The following is a 16693-nucleotide window of genomic DNA, read 5'->3' as shown; positions in this document are numbered from 1 at the left end:
GCCATTTATGAAGGCATAAAGACCTCCCAGGTACCCCTCAAGGATTCTCTTGGTTCTAGAAATCCTCCTGCACTGGGCTGGGAAGGAAGGAGGTAAATCAAGGGACCCGTGACTCTACCAGAGGGAAGTAAGCCTGTGCTCCATAGCTCTGCTGTCCCACTGACAAACACGGTGCAAATTGCAGGATTCAGAGGCAAGATGGGAGCTTTCAAGGGAGTCTCCCTGATGAACGGGCCTAGCCATGAACCAGTGACTGTGAGCAAAGTTGCCTCAATTGTGACACGGGAACTGGGATCCCTGCCTTCTAGTGAATCTGCTGAGGCTGGAATGTCAGCCGTCTAGTACATGCCTGAAACATTGTAGGTTAAATTAATCTCAAGTCCTCCTCCAGGCCCCAAAACCAATCTGCCAATGGTTTATTCTCCTTTTCTAAACAAGAGGCAGCCATAACTGGAAATGCAAGGGAAAGTTAAAAAAAAAAAGTGTGTATCAACAGAGAGACACCTCCTGCAGATTAGTTTTTAAACATTTATTGGTCTTTTCATTGAGTTTGTGAAGGAACAGGAGTTTTCCAAAGAAAAGAAACACTTTAGCTTAGGAGCAAGATAATGGAATCAATAGACAAAACTCTAGGTTATAAGATGTCCCAAACAGTCCCAAACTGGCAACAGAAACTGATAACAGCAGGTTAAGCAAAGCAGCTTAATTTCCTCAGAAATTAAGGCAGAAAGCTTTTGGTTGGACCAGTAACTGGGAAGTTTTCTGAGGAAGAGACTAAGTTGGCCATTGTGTGAAAGGGAGGCTATTGGACTTGGGCTTCTCAGTTTCTGGAAGAAACCAGGAGTAAGAACCTGACAGATAGCTCCTGACAGCACCCATGTCCATATCCCTGCCATCTCCACATCACTTAGACTTGGTCTTCATGGTTTCCCTGTGCTCCTCTATCAGGGAAGTGACCCACCCCATGGTTTTCTCTTTGGCTTCTTCCCAGCTATATAAGGGCTTATACCCCAGATCTTGTTGAGCTTTCTTGTAGGAGAAGGTGAATACACTATTTGACAATGTCAGCAGGTGGCGGGTAAATGGGGGTCGATACTGGTGAATGGGACTCAGCAAGAAGCTCACTATCTCTAGCAGGAAGGCAAGCCAGTACATCAGAAAGAGAGGAGGGCCCTGCCTGGAATCAAGACAGTGGCCACCTGCTTTGCTCATGGTGGAATTCAATTCATCATAGCTTTGGTGGGGTGTGTCATCTGAGATGTAGTAGAACTGTCCTCGGATGCTCACGGCCTTCTTGGGGTCCCTCAGAGCCCTGCAGGCCAGAATGTGTGCCCAGGCCACGTTGCCCACGTAGACCGGGTTAGCCACAGAGAACTTTCCTGTATTTTCCAGGACTCCATTGTTCCTGAGGGCCCTATTCACAATTCCAGAAAGTACAGGGCTTCCTTCCCCATAGATGTACATGGGCCTTAAGGAACAAGTCCACAAAGTGTCCCCATTTTTCAGAGTGCTCCCATTAGCTGCCAGCACAGCCTTCTCAGCCAGCTTTTTGCTGTAGGGGTATGAAGCCGTCCATATAGTTTCATGATGCTCTTCCTCGTGGCCATTCTGGACGATCTCCTTGTAGGAGTTGGGTCCTGCTACTTCTACTGAACTGGTGTAGATGAAGAATGGCACACTAGCTTGGATGCAGGCATCCAACAGGAGCTGGGTACCTGCATATGGGGAATAAGTTGTCAGTATCAGGAAATAACCCTAAAACACCATGACCATAGATTTATATGTATCTCATTCTCCTCCTAGAAAAGAGGGTTTGCTACAGATCTATGTGCAATTTTTTTTCTGTGCTGACTAATGCCATGCTATAGCCATAGAAAGAATATAAAAAGGGAGGCTGGGGACATAGCTCAGTTGGTAGAGTGCCTGCCTCACATGTACAACGCCCTGGGTTCAATCCATGACACCTCACACACACAAAAGGGAAAAATAAAAAGAATACACAAAGGATAGGAGGCTAACATTTGGGTTCTAATAACAAAGGATTTCTAGGCTTTGGAGTTTCATAGATTGTGTATGTGTGAGTGTGTATGTGTATGTGTGTGTCCTTTGATTTTGGAAAAAGACATAGGGTTTCTACTCTATTGTTGGACATTAAAGAATTATTTTCATGTGTATCATTTCATTAAAAATAAATCTTTTGAAATCTAAAAATTCAGGAATCCATACTCTCAAGGACAGTTGGAATTTCACATTACATTAACTCGTGCACAGTGGTTTATAGAAGACATGCACTGTTAGATGGAAATTAGAGTGCTGCCATGTTTCCCATTTGTTGAAAGTCAATAAAAACTTTGTCACAAGAGCATCGTTTGAGTCCGTAAGTAAATGGTTATCAAGTTGTGGGGAGGTGATGGAGACCCAGCCTCTGTTCCCAACTGTGTGTTCCCTCAAAGGCTCACTCCCAGCTCTTTCTGTGATTCTGTTTGCCTAGTTATGAGCAGTAGGGGTAGTAATCATTCCCTTTACTTAGCTTTCTTCAGTCCCACACTGGACTTTACTATTGAGCCTGGTTGGAACTGACGAGAAGCATGAGCTTTCTGTTGGGAAGACCTATAATATTAGAGTTGTCTGGAATCCCTGTAGCAGTGTAGATCTGCAAGTCCTGGAGGAGAGGTAGAATGCGTTCTCTTGAAGAAGGAAGTGATGTCCTGAGCAAAGGATCATTTTCATTTGTTTACCTATATGTGCATTTATTTATTTTTATGTTTTTCCGTTTAAAACTTTTACAAAAATTTGATTTTCTGGAAAGGCAACCTCATTTATTTGAAAATTGTTAATGTAGTATCTAGAAAATTTTGACTTGGTTTACTAGCAGAGGGAAAAGTCAATAATTATGATGTATTTTTTAAAGCTGTGACAGTATTTTGGTAAACTGATGCATATAATCCTGCTGTTTTCATTTTGTATTCTGTTGTCAGAATAAACAAAGGCCTTAGAGATAGGGACCGAAAATGAATATCTAGTTACTCACAGTACCATCCTGCAATGTGGATGGTTAGTGGTGCAGCTATGTAGAAACTGGGAAAGGCTTCATTTTAGATAGTGCTGGAGATCAGAAAGCACCACTGGGTTGCTTTGAAAAAAGGAGTCACTGAGTGAATTGAGGTCAAGGCATAGAGGACAGATGGGCCAGGGGCTTGAGGACACTAGTGCAGGGAAGACTGTCCTCCAGAGCTCAGATATTATATGACTTCCTTGAACTAACCTATCTCAATTTGGAGTAGATTGGAAATGCAATTCAGGAAGAACCACCTAGCATTTAGTGATGAGGGTCTGAGGAGGAGTTACTTTGGGCACTTGTGTAGGAGCTACAACATTAAGTATAGACCCAGTGGGAGCAGAAGAGTTAGGATTATGGAAATGGGATCCAATTATTGGTAACGAAATATCATAGGATGGCAAATGCTTGACCATTCTGTCCTCTGTGGGCCAGCTATGCTAGTTCTCTGGAGAGGAATTCTTCCCTGAGGTGGGAATTTTTGGATGTTCTCATTGTCCCTCACACAAAATCTAATAGCATGAAGGAAGAGGCACCTGCAAGGTCTCTTCTGGCCCAGAGAGGCAGGGGGTGAATGGACCTCAAGAGCTTGAAATGAGAGTCAAGGTGACTTTGGAATGAAGGAGCAGGAGGACAAGGTTCAAGTTGGATGAAGCCGCACAGGTGTGAATTTAAATTTCTTCTCTCTAGGGTCTACCTGTGGGGCCTTGGCCAAGTTCCTTGTCCTTTCTCAGCCCTGGATTCCTCATGTAAAATCCTGAAAAAATAATAGCCCTGGGCTCTGTCAACTGAGATTGATGAGCAAAGACACCTAGGCCAGAGCACAGTTGGAGTTTGGTGGTGGGGGCTTCTCTACCCCTCCTCATTCTTTACTGCCACCCTCATCTTTCACCTGCCACATACCAACCCAGGTCACTCTACCTTTCAGATTGACGTCTATGATAGCCTGTCTGGAATGGATATTCCAGATATCAATAAGAGCAGCTGTGTGGATGACAACCAAGATGCCCTGGCAGGCTCTCCTCAGGCACTGGGCATCCAGAATGTCTCCTTCCACCAATGTCACCTTGGTCTTTGTCTGCAACTCTGTAGGAACACAAAGTAGGTGATTAGAAAGCTTTCTGAATGAGCTTGAAAGTTTCCTGATAAAGCAGTTACCTGTGTCTTCCAGTACCCTCATAGATGACAGGGAGAGTGTTGGTGGGAGACACCTTCCAAGGAAAAAGCAAGGAAGGAAATCAAAATGGATAGCAGATTTACTCAGAAAGAAAAAAGGACTATTTAATTCTATTCCAATCCAGAAATCAAAATCGGAGCATAGAGCTAATGATTGAAGGTGAAGCAGAGGCAGAGGGTAGGCAGCATACAAACCAACCTTGTCCTCAGCGTGTCAAAGGCACAGCTCTGGGGTTTAAGAGATAGAGAGAGCAGGGTAAGCAACAGGTTAACAGGTATGTCTCTGCTCCAGACCTGATGAGGAGGATCTAAGTCCCAACAGTGGGAGCAGAGGAGGGAGACCCGCAAGGTGTATCAGGCCTCCCCCTGACAGGTCCTGTTTGTCACTGGGTCTGGGCTGAGCAGAAAAGAAGAGATCACATCAGCCTTAGTGTTTCATGCTTGTGTGACTAGGAGACTGGAGCCATTAACAGGGAAGTTAGGATGGGCTTCAATGACAGATCTAATGGAACATCTCTAATTGAATATGAGATATTATTAAAAGCAAACATCAGTCCTGAAAATGCATCAGTCTCCAAGGCACTTCCACTACAGCCACCTAGCTAGGAGCAATGGATACAAGACCAATGTCTTCAGGCTTCTCTGAGATCCTCAGGAATGATACTGCCAGTCAGGCTGTCAAAACTTTGCTGCAGGTGATCTGCTTCAATACCCTTCACTTGATTTCTTATACATAAATTTGCAGTTTGCTTACATTTTTATTTCTTAGTTATCCCATCAGATAGGAGTTCTGATTGCAAGAATTGCTTATCCTTTTTAATCCTCTGCAGACCTTTGTGTCTTCCAGGAAGGCACTACAGTGAAGGAGGTCAGGACAGGGAATGGCAAGGAGGTAGGTTTGTCCTGAGAGTGGCATTGCTCCTTCCTCTGAATCTCCTTTGCTGCTGCCTTCAGAGGAACTGTCTCAGAGAAAGTGATGGGATAAGGTGGTGAAGCCCAGAGCTCTGAGGAGAATTGACCTTTATCTGCCAGCACTGAGGCACCTAAGATCCAGGAAAGGACATTTTGGGTGCTTTAAGTTGGCGCCATAGCTCCTGCCTTGTCCAAGACACTGAGGACTTGGCCCGTGTTTTATTTATATGGAATAAGTATTTGCTTTTCTGGTTGAATCAGATTGGAGGGAGGCCCAGAGGGAAATGATTGGACTAATCCATCTATAAGAGCTCAGATGTTGCAACCAGACCTCCTGAGATCAAACCCCTCAATGTCTTATTCTAGCTGTGGGGTCTTGGGCAAGTTAATTAGCCTTTCTTTCCTCATCTGTAAAATAAGGATAACACCATTATCTAACTTCTGGTGATCTCATGAAGAGATGATTAGTTAATACTGCCAACACTGTACCTGGCAGAGAAAAAAAACTGTAAGGATTCTCCACTGGTACCCCTGACCTGTTACCATTAGGAAGCTATTCCTCTAGGCTGAACATTGCCCTCTCCTGCTGTGATACATTAGATTGCAATTATTGTTGAAGCATCAGGCTTATAGTAAGTATTGGTCACGTGTCAGTATTTGTTTGAGAACACACTGAAGCAGGTAGGAGAGAAAGATGGAACTTTGGAGGCAGTCAGAGGAGCAGAAAATACTACAGTGATCATTGTGGTTCCAGAGTGTTGTCCTGGGTCCTCTGTGTGCAGGACTGGTTCATTTGAGAACCTGTGCCTGTGGGTAGACACCCAGTGCCTCCAAATTGTATGTGTAGGAAGGCAACTCTTTGGAATACACAGGGGCCAATGAAAGACTCAGGACTTACTGTGCCAGGAGTCAGTCCAGGGCCAGGTGATGGACTTTAGACAAAGTTCAGGAATAAGACTTTAGACAAAGTTCTGATTTCCAATAATGAAGTAACCTCAGATCAATCTCCCACCCTATTAGGACTTTAATATCCTCACTAACTGAAAGGGTGAATCCTCTTTCCTACCTCCCCACAGGATTGTTTTGAGGATCTGGGTTTAAGCAGGTTGGAAATGCACTGGGGTAACACTTTTGGCAAAGAATAATATGTTGCTATATCAAATATGCAGTCACCTTTTTGAGAGAATGAAGAGCAGAGAGGATTGGTGAGTAAGAGGAATTCAGATGAGGCAGGTCTGGTTTTGTCTTGCCTGTAATGTTTACTCTGGCTACTGCTACCCACTACTGTTCTCTCTGTCTCTGTTATCTTTCTCTGTTATCTGTCTCTCTTTCCTGCACACACATGCATCCTTAGTCAGCTTTACCTTCCCTTCCTTTTCATTCACCTCACAGAAGATACTGAGGCATTCTCTTAAAAAGCAAAACAAATGAAAGCAAAACACAAAAACACCAGTTAATCAAGGGGGCAGTACCCTATTTTAAGGTCTCCCTCAGAATGGCCCTTTTCAGATGCTGCACGCCAATTCTGAAGTCCCAAACCTTCAGCACATTAAAGAGCTGTAGGCAGAGAGAACTGATGTGTCCTAGAAGCCCATTGGCTGCTTATGGCCATTTATCTATTTCTGGTTCTTGTCAGAATCCAGTCTCCAGAGAGTTTCACAGCGTCCTTATGCAATAGCACCTGTGACTACTCTGGATATTCAGACATAGGTGGAGACTTATGGCTCCCTATTTCCTTCATTTGCTGGACAATAGGCCTTCAACACACACTCCCCCAACACACACACACACACACACACACACACACACATATACTCAGGATTCATAACGGAGACAGACTTTCAAGCATCCAGCATACTTACTAGACAATTTCTCCTTGATTTCTGGTCTGAAGGTCTTGTCCAGGGCCCTGACCTCCTGCAGCTCCTTCTCCTGCACCAACAAGCTGATGATCCTCTGGCCCAGAAATCCTCCGGCTCCTGTCACCAGGCAGCTCCACCCAGTCATGGCCAATGCAGGAAGCAGTACACAGTAGGGGACAGGTGTACAACAGGGTGACCCTGAAGAGGCTAAAAAGAGAAGTCCCATGAGTACAGGGGTACAGAAACACAATATATTTACTCCACTCTATTGTTGAAAGCTCCCATATCCCCCCCATCTCCACCACTACCACTAGGAGTAGCAGAAAGAACATGAACAGTTCTAACATATTAGATTGTTAAAAGACCGATGAAAGAGCCTTGGTCCTGGTCTCCTCCTTCTCCAAGGGCAGGACTGGAGCTTTTTATGTTGTGCTTTCCAGATCAGCCAATCACCTGAACTCTTGCTTCACTTTCATTGCTTGCTCTCCTCTCTGATGCCTCCTCCCCCAAGGCATGGCCTTGGTGTTACATCCCTTATTCCTTCCAAGATCAGGAAAAGAAAATAGCTTCAAGGCCACAGTGTGATTAAGAGTCTGTATTTTAGTCTTAGTCAGATACTTGTTCATACAAACTGTCTGTTATTCCCAATCTATGAACTTAAATTAGAAAAGGAGAAATTTCAAAGTAAAATATATGATTTGGTCTTGTTCAATAAATACATCTGGAAGGAAAATCCACATCAGCCCGTAGTCTCCTCTCTCACATAGTTTGAGATGTTGCTGCTGTCTTGCAAACTTTAGAAAATTTTAATGGTGGTAGCTTCAATCAGCAAGTCATAGGTCAGGTGACTTCCTTTCCCACCAAATATATTCAAAACTTCAATTTCCTTCTCCCAAAAGAGCTGTGATTTCCTAGGGGGAGAGCATCTTTAAAAGGAAGCCATGCAGCCATTTAAAATTTATGGCTCACATCCCAAGAGTGGGGTTTTGTAGTTGTGTGACGCTGTGGATCTCAACGTGGATGTTTGCACTCACTCCACATTTTGGCTATAAAACCACTTGCAGAAAATTCCTGAACTGAAGATGCTATGAATGCTTTTAAAGCCTATGCCCCAGAGGTGCCCAAACGTCACTGCCAGAAGGTACTCTGATACTGTGTTTCCTCCATTTTTAAACATTTAGTTATAACTCATAGACATTAAAATGCCCAGATTTTAGTTGTTTTTTTTTTTTTGGTTAACCTTAGACACTTGTAAGTACCACCCCCAAAAAAATATATGAAACATTTCTGTTACCCCAGAAAGTTCTTCTTGACTCTTTCCAAAAGTGACTCCTTCCTCCAGTCTACTCCTGTAGATACCCTAAAGGCATCTACTTTTAGAATTTTATCTCCTTAGAATTCGTTTTATTTCCACAGTTTGGTATTTTCTTCTTCTAAGATGTCAGTGTTCCTGGATAGATATTTAAATAGAAAATCCATCTGAAATTAAGTTTTGTGAGAGAGGGCAGAATTGACTTGATTTTTTTTCTATTGTTTGTCAGTTGTTACATTTTATTGATTTCTTTTATTTTTATTATTTGCTTTTATTTATTCAATTTGGGCTTAATTTATTATTCTTTTTCAAAGTTCTTATGGTAAAAGCTAAGATAAATGATATTAACTGATTTTAGCCATTTTGTCTCTTCAACTGTAAACATTTCATTTTTCTCTGTAACAATTTAATTAAACTCACCCTGTGTTAACTGCATCCAAAATTTTGAAGTATTGGGGTTTTAATCGTCATTTAGATACAGATATCTTCCAATTTCCTTCATATTTCTTTTCTTTACCCAAGTGTCATTCAGAAATATGTCACCCATTTGCTAAAAGTGAGGCTTTTTTTCTATAAGGCTTATTATCATTGATTTTTAGTTTAATAACTTTGTAGCCAGAGTATATTCTTTGTATGATTCTGCAATATTTATTGAGACTTGCCTATGGCCTTATATATACATGTTTTATATTGTGAACATGACATATGGACCTTAAATGAATGTTTTTTGCAATTGTTGGGAGTAATGGTCCATAAGTGAGTGAACTTGACCCATCACTTAAACCCCCTAAAATGTCAGTATTCCTGGATAGATATTTAAATAGACAATCCCTCTGTATCACAAATGTTCTCCTCTTCCCACCTGGGACCTCACTGACAATATTTCAAATACACTTTCTTAGGAGAGTTGACCCTATTCATTGTGTAGCAACTTGTTTTCTGAAGTTTTCAGCACTAGCTAAAGGCCTCTGTTCTTGCTGAGACCGGAGTCAGGGACTCTCTGAGCCATGCAGTTGCATTTTATGCCTTTGTATGTTGTAGTGGACACTGAAGTGTTCCTTAGAGATCTCCTATCACCTTCAGCTCTTGGGAGTGTTGGAGGCTGGTTGATTTCATCTAGAATCTCTCTGGATGAAATGAATTGCCTTCAACCAAAAGAGCATTTAGACTCTGAAAGGAATCAATAAATATGAACCCTAATGAAATTGTGAAAGGCAAGGCCAAAAGGATCACAGTATGACCTTTCTTTTATTAATTTTTTTATTAGCTCTTCTTAGTTACCCATGGCATAATTTTCCTTTCTTTTACTTTTAAACATCTTTTTTTTTAAAAAAAAAGTATCATTTACATGCCATAACACCTGTTTTAAGTATACAATCTATTATTTTTGGTAAAACGTGGACTTGTGTAACCATCCTCATAATCTTGTTAGGGGACAATTCTCTTATCCTCTAAAAGATCTCTTATACCCCCCAGATATTCCTCCTTATTTTTACCTCCCCACCCCCCCAGCTCTAGCCAACCCCTAACTGACTCTAAAGATTTGTTTTTTTCTGGACATCAGATGAATGAACTCATATAATATGCAGTCTTTTATACCTGGCTTTTTTATTTAGCATAAAGTGTTTTGGGGATTCACCTATGTTGTAGCCTGTATTAGTATTTCATTCCCTTTATGTGCTGAACAGTATCAATTATATGGGTACACCACATTTGTTTTCTTATTTTTTAGTTGATGACAATGTTGAGTGTTTCTACATTTTGAACTGTTCTGGAGAAAGTTGCTATGAATATTTACATAGATGTGTTGTTGTAATGATATGTCTTTATTTCTCTTGGGTAGATACCTAGGCATAAAATCACAGGGTCATATAGTAAATTTATCTTTAACTTTTTAAAGGAACTGCCAAACCAGTTTTCTTATTTTTAAGTCTATTGATGTATTACATTTATTGATTTCCATATGTTGACCCGACCTTGCATCCCTGGAAGGAGCCCCACTTGATCACGGTGCACTATTTTTGTAAATATGATTTTATATGCAATTTTCCAGAATGTTATTGAGAATTTTTGCATCTATGTTCATCAGGGATATTGGTCTGAAATTTTCTTTCCTTGTTGTGTCTCTGCCTGGTTTTGGTATCAGGATGATACCAGCTTCATAGAATGAGTGTAGAAAGGATCCCTCCTTTTCTCTTTCATGGAATAATTTGAGGAGGATTGGTATTAATTCTTCTTTGTAGGTCTTATAGAACTCAGCTGTGACTCTGTCTGGTCCCGGGCTTTTCTTGGTTGGTAGGCTATTGATGGCATCTTCTATTTCTTTGCTTGAAATCGATTTGCTTAAATTTTGTATGTCCTTCTGACTCAGTTTGGGTGGATAATATGCCTCTAGAAATTTGTCAGTGTCTTTGAGGTTTTCTATTTTACTGGAGTATAGATTTTCAAAATAGTTTCAAATTGTCTTCTGTATTTCAATAGTGTCTGTCACGATATTTCCTTTTTCATCATGAATTTTAGTAATTTGAGTTCTTTCTCCTTCTTTTCATAAGGGTGACTAAGGGTTTATCAATTTTATTTATTTTTTTCAAAGAACCAGCTTTTTCTTTTGTCAGTTTTTTGAATTGTTTCTTTTGTTTCAATTTCATTGATTTCTACCCAGATTTTAATTATTTCCTGTCTTTTACTACTTTTGGTGTTGGTTTCTTCTTCTTTTTCTAGGGCTTTGAGATGTAGTGTCAGGTCATTTATTTGTTGACTTTCTATGAACTCAATGCAATGAATCTTCCTCTTAGCACTGCCTTCACAGTGTTCCAGAGATTTTGATGAGCTGTATCAGAGTTCTCATTTACCCCTAAGAATTTTTTTTATCTCCTCTCTGATGTCTTCTGTAACCCATGAATCATTCAATAGCATATTATTTAATCTATCTGTGCTAAACCCAAGGCCAACATCATTCTAAGTGGAGAAAAATTGAGAGCATTTCCTTTAAAAACTGGAATAAGACAGAAATGCCCTCTTTCACCATTTATATTCAACAGTCCTTGAAATTCTAGCCAGAGCAATTAGACAGACAAAAGAAATTAAAGGGATACAGACAGGGGATACGGACTGGAAAAGAAGAACTCAAAGTATCATTATCTGCTGATAACATGATTCTATACTTAGAGGATTAAAAAAATAAAAAAAAACTCCACCAGAAAACTTCTAGAATCAACAAATGAATTCAGCAAAGTAGCAGGATATAAAATAAATACCCATAAATCAAATTTATTTCTATGCATCAGTGATGAATCCTCTGAAAAAGAAATTAGGAAAACTATCCCATTCACAATACCCTTAAAAACAATACTTGGGAATCAATTTAACAAATTAGGTGAAAGACTTCTACCACGATAACTACAGAACACTAAAAAAACAAATAGAAGAAGAGCTTAGAAGATGGAAAGATCTCACAAACTCTTGAATAGGCAGAATTAATATTGTCAAAATGACCATACTCCCAAAGCTCAGATTCAATGCTATTGAATACAATGTCATTTCTTATAGAAATAGAAAAAGCAATCATGAGATTCATTTGGAAAAATGAGAGACCTAGAATAGCCAAAGAAATCCTTAGCAAGAACAGTGAAGTAGAGGCATCAAAATACCAGAACTTAAAATATACTACAAAGCTACAGTAACAAAAACGGCATGGTATTGGCACCAAAATAGACTTGTAGACCAATGGTAGAGAATAGAAGACACAGAGACAAACCCACATAAATATAGTTATCTCATACTAGACAAAGGCACCAAAATATACATTGGAGAAAAGATAGCATCTCCAATAAATGGTGCTGGGAAAACTTGAAATCCATATGCAGCAAAATGAATCTAAACCCCTATCTCTCACCATGTACAAAACTCAATTCAAAGTGGATCAAGGACCTAGGAATTAGTCCAGAGATCCTTTGCCTAATAGAGGAAAAAGTAGGACCAAATCTTCATCATGTCTGATTAAACACCAACTTCCTTAACAAGACTCCTAAAGTGCAAAAAATAAAATCAAGATTCAATTAATGGGTTGGATTCAAACTAAAAAGCTTCTTCTCAGCAAAAGAAACAATCAATGAGGTGAAGAGAGAGCCTACATTTTGGGAGCAAATTTTTGCCATACGCACATCAGATAGAGCACTAATTTCTAGGATACATAAAGAACTAAAAAAACTTAACACCAAAAAACCAAACAACCCAATCAATAAATGGACAAAGAAACTGAACAGACATATCTGTTGTACATCTTTTCTCAGAAAAAGATATACATTTGAACAACAAATATATGAAAAAATGTTTAGCATCTCTAGTAATTAGAGAAATGCAAATCAAAATTACTGTAAGATTTCATCTCATGCCAGTCAGAATAGCAGTTATCAAGAATACAAACAACAATAAGTGTTGGTCAGGATGTGGGGGGAAAGGCACATTTATACATTGCTGGTGGGACTGCAAATTGTTGCAACCAATCTGGAAAGCAGTATGGGGATTCCTTAAAAAACTTGGAATGGAACCACAATTTGACTGAGCTATCTTATTCCTTTGTCTATACCCAAGGAACTTAAAAACAGCATTCTACAGCGACACAGCCACTACAATGTTTATAGCTGCACAATCCATAATAGCTAAACTGTGGAACCAACCTAGGTACCCTTCCATAGATGAATGAATAAAGAAACTGTGGTATATATACACAATAGAATATTCCTCAGCATTAAAAGAGAATAAAATTATGGCATTTGCAGGTAAATGGATGGAGTTGGAGAATATCATGCTAAGTGAAATAAGCCAATTCTAAAAAACCAAAGACTGAATGTTCTCTCTGATAAGTGGATGCTGATCCATAATGGGTGTGGATGTGGAGAATGGGGAGAATGGGCAAAGGGGACATGGAGGTAGGAAAGATGGTGGAATGAGATGAACATTTTTACCCTAGGCACATGTATGATTGTATATGTGGGTGCGACTCTACATCATGCACAACCAGAGAAATGAAAAGTTGTGCTCCATTTGTGTATAATGAGTTGAAAAGCTTTCTTCTGTCATGTATAACTGATTAGAACTAATAAAAAATAAATTAAAAAATTATTGCCTAGAAAAAAATGGTCCTTGGTCATTAAGGTCAAGAATTCTACAGTTACTGATATGGCATTATGTAAAAATGTGGATGTGTAACCGATGTGATTCTGCAATCTGTATTTGGGGTAAAAATGGGAGTTCATAACCCACTTGAATATAATGTATGAAATATGATATGTCAAGAGCTTTGTAATGTTTTGAACAACCAATAAAAAAAATTAAAAAAAAGAATTCTAACCCATCAATATTGTAATGGTTAAGGAATGATGTCAAATTTCCTTTAAGATCTCCTTAATTCCAGTTCAGGGGCCCCAAAATTTAGAGCACTAGTTCATCCATGTGTGTGAATAAACCTGAGTTCTCCAATCCTGTGAGTGATGGTTGGTCTTTTGCTAGTGTGATTTCCATAGCACTACTGTGGCTGTAGCTGTATCTACTCAGGAGCTAGGCCCCAACCTCCCTCTATCAGTGCCTGTCTGAGGACAGGTCAACTGCTAGGAGCTTTAAGTAGAAATGTTCACCAGGGTTTTAACAGGACTTGAAACTTGGTGGCCAAAGCTGTATTTAATTCTTCCCTGCTGAGCTAGGAGTATAACTCAGAAACAGAGCACCTGTCCAATATGTGCATGGCCTGATGTTCAATCCCCAGCACCAGGAGAATAAAAAAAAAAAGGAAAAAAAGAAAAAAGAGAAAAACATTAAAAAATAAAAATAAGAGGAGAGTAATAAGAATAAAGAAATGATGATGACAATACTATTAATAATAAAAATAGATGAAGAAAAAACTGAAAATTAGCAAAATATCCCTCCCAGCTAAGATGCTTAGAAATGCTTCTCTCTAGATCTTGCAAGGTTGGAGTCTGTCCTGGAGAGTTAGTGGATTCCAACTGCAGCTTGATGTAATTCCTCTCAGCTCTGCCCAAGGTCTTGGGGTGGTGTGCAGGCTATAATACCCTGTGTTTCTTGCCATAGGGATTAAGGTAGAATGTTGAACCTGCAAGGGGTATGTCTATTTGCAACCAAGATTTTTAGTCTGTGCACTGGCAAGTGTCAAAGCCCTAAAGTGGGTCCCTGGAAGGCAACTGAACCAGAGAATTCTGTGCTGGATGGGGTGATATGGGACAGAGAGACTGGCTAGCCTCGAGCAGGAACCTGTCACCTGGTCCTCATTCAAAATCACATGTGACTCCTGTTTCTTCATGTCACAGGGCAGAATGGCTGAATCACTGGGCCTACCACACACACCCTGTTGCAGCTCACACTCCATCAATATAAACCTTTCAGTGAGTTTGTGTCAGAGTTGCTTCCCAAGCCATGACTATCTTGTGTGGTCACTGTCTGCCTAGTCAATCCAATGGGTGTCCACAGGGAGCCTGAGAGGTGATTATGCTGGATTTTCTGATTCCCCCTAAAGTGGTTTAGTCTTTGACAATAGTGAGACAAGAACAAAGAGGCAGTCAGTGTAAATAGATGATCAGGTCAGATCTGGAAGATGGGGATTGGTTTTAAAGACAATGAAATGCTAATACCTCCAGAGCACTTCCCCCTTCTCTTCACCGGTTGCTAAGGTCACCTGCCTGCAGGAAATTGTTCCTTTCAGCAAGGAATTGTTGACAAAAACTCCCCTGGGCGACTCCTTTCCAGTCTTTTCAGGCAGATATGGAAAATAGGGAGAGGTACCCTGTAGGGATGGTTCTCTTCCTGCCCTTGGGGTCACTATATAGGTGGAAAGGGAGGAAAGGGCATGAGAATAAAGGAAACCTAAAATCTATAAAGGGGCAGGATACCCCCACTCCCTCAGGTACCAGCTTTGAAACCCCTCCTCTCTGGAGGAATCTCTCTCTCTCTCTCTCCCCACCCCCCCATCATTTAAATGAAACTTTTTGCTCTTGCCTCCATGTTTCTTGGGTGTTCAATCTACAACACTGGAGGAATGGAACCTGTTGATAATTTTCAAGATGAATTTCAATAGGACCTGTCTAAAGTTAGTTCCTAGTTAAAGTACTTTAAGAGTTTGCCAAAAGATGCAGTGATATTTTCACTCTAAACCTAACTTGTTGTGCAGACTCCAGGTTACTTATTTATTTGAGCCGTTTGCCTTCAGGGTGCTGCCTTCTGACCATGCTATGATTTTTTCTCTTTTACCTTTACTCCCTTGGAGGGAAAAGTCTCCTTCCTGTGCCTGAGATATGGGTGTCAGGGGCTCAGGTACTCTGCTTATCTTGCTTGGTTATTCTCCTTACATAACAGTGATCCTCATTACCTTTGGAACAGTAGCCCTTGCTGCTTATTTTAAGAGAGACATGTTTTTCTTTTATTCTTCTCTCTCTCTCCCTCCCTAACCTGGGGGCAGGGAATAAGATTACCTTGAGTTATCTATTCTTCAAAGGAAGGAGACATCCCGCAAGAACTGGGACGTGACTGTCTCCAAAATTAACAAGTGAGTTTCAACACATTATTCAGGGCACACTTGGGACCTCCTGCCAGGGCACACCTGGAATGGAGCCTCTGAAGAGCTTCTTTAAAAGCCCTCTGTTTTCCCTGATGGGCAGAATCAGAACCTCTGGGACAGGAGTCCCTTGTGTTTTTCCTTTGCTTGCAAAGCAATAAATCTTCTTTTTCTTTTTTCTCAATACCATGTCCTTGTTAAAGGATTGACATTGGGGACAAGGACCAAGCTTTTGGTAATAACTTGTCTCCAGAATTCACTAGGTTCCTGGAAGATCAGGCAATGGCAGTGACCAAAGGAAGCAGATTATAAAGGCCACTGAACAAGGCTGTATTTGAGACTCACTTCCAGGCGGAACTTGATCAGACAGACAGAGTGGACAGGAGGAAGGTCTGAGGAGAAACGGCGTGGGAGCTTGACAGGACTGGAATTTTATGGGGCTTACAGCAGGAAGTGTAGTGCCAGATTTGTGGGACCCCAATAGACCTCCAGGAGCCAAATCCGATGCAATCACACAAGAGTCTTTATTGCAAGCTCGAGCCTGGACTCACCACCGTTCCTGATGCAGTGGTCCCAGGGAGTGAGTACTGGCACTTTGTCCAGTGAGATTTTATAGGTTTTGGGAGGATACTCTATGCGTCACAACATCACACAGCAAATCATTTCACATCTCGGGAAAGTCAAACAACAACTCATTGATTAGCACATTCACTGGCAGGAACAAGTTGGGTAGGGGTGATTGGTTAGTACAAGAGGGGGATTCCTTTGAACTGATTGGTTTAGGCCATGAGAGGTGTATGTGCTAAACT

The 16693-nt window shown here is 40.7% G+C and overlaps 1 protein-coding gene across 12 annotated transcripts in view; it reads right to left on the bottom strand.

Annotated features, from left to right (window-relative positions):
- Positions 1-514: 514 nt before the first annotated feature.
- Hao2 (hydroxyacid oxidase 2) overlaps positions 515-16693 on the bottom strand; it is a 55661-nt gene continuing 39482 nt past the window's right edge. For 11 of the 12 annotated variants that reach the window (XM_015502247.2, XM_015502250.2, XM_015502242.2 and 8 more), the window contains 3 exons: positions 7009-7215; positions 3980-4144; positions 515-1715 (listed from right to left, as the gene is read on the bottom strand). In XM_015502247.2, coding sequence (XP_015357733.1) covers positions 904-1715; positions 3980-4144; positions 7009-7215 — 1184 coding nt within the window. In that variant the 3' untranslated portion in view covers positions 515-903. Of the gene's footprint in view, positions 1716-3979; positions 4145-7008; positions 7216-7353; positions 7665-16693 lie in introns of those variants that run through there. The other variant, XM_015502251.2, reaches the window with a different exon arrangement.

Source organism: Marmota marmota, unplaced genomic scaffold, assembly GCF_001458135.2.
Source record: "Marmota marmota marmota unplaced genomic scaffold, marMar, whole genome shotgun sequence".
Taxonomy (NCBI): Eukaryota; Metazoa; Chordata; class Mammalia; order Rodentia; family Sciuridae; genus Marmota; species Marmota marmota.
Note: the sequence above shows the minus strand (reverse complement) of the source record. Positions and strands in the feature narration are given on the sequence as shown.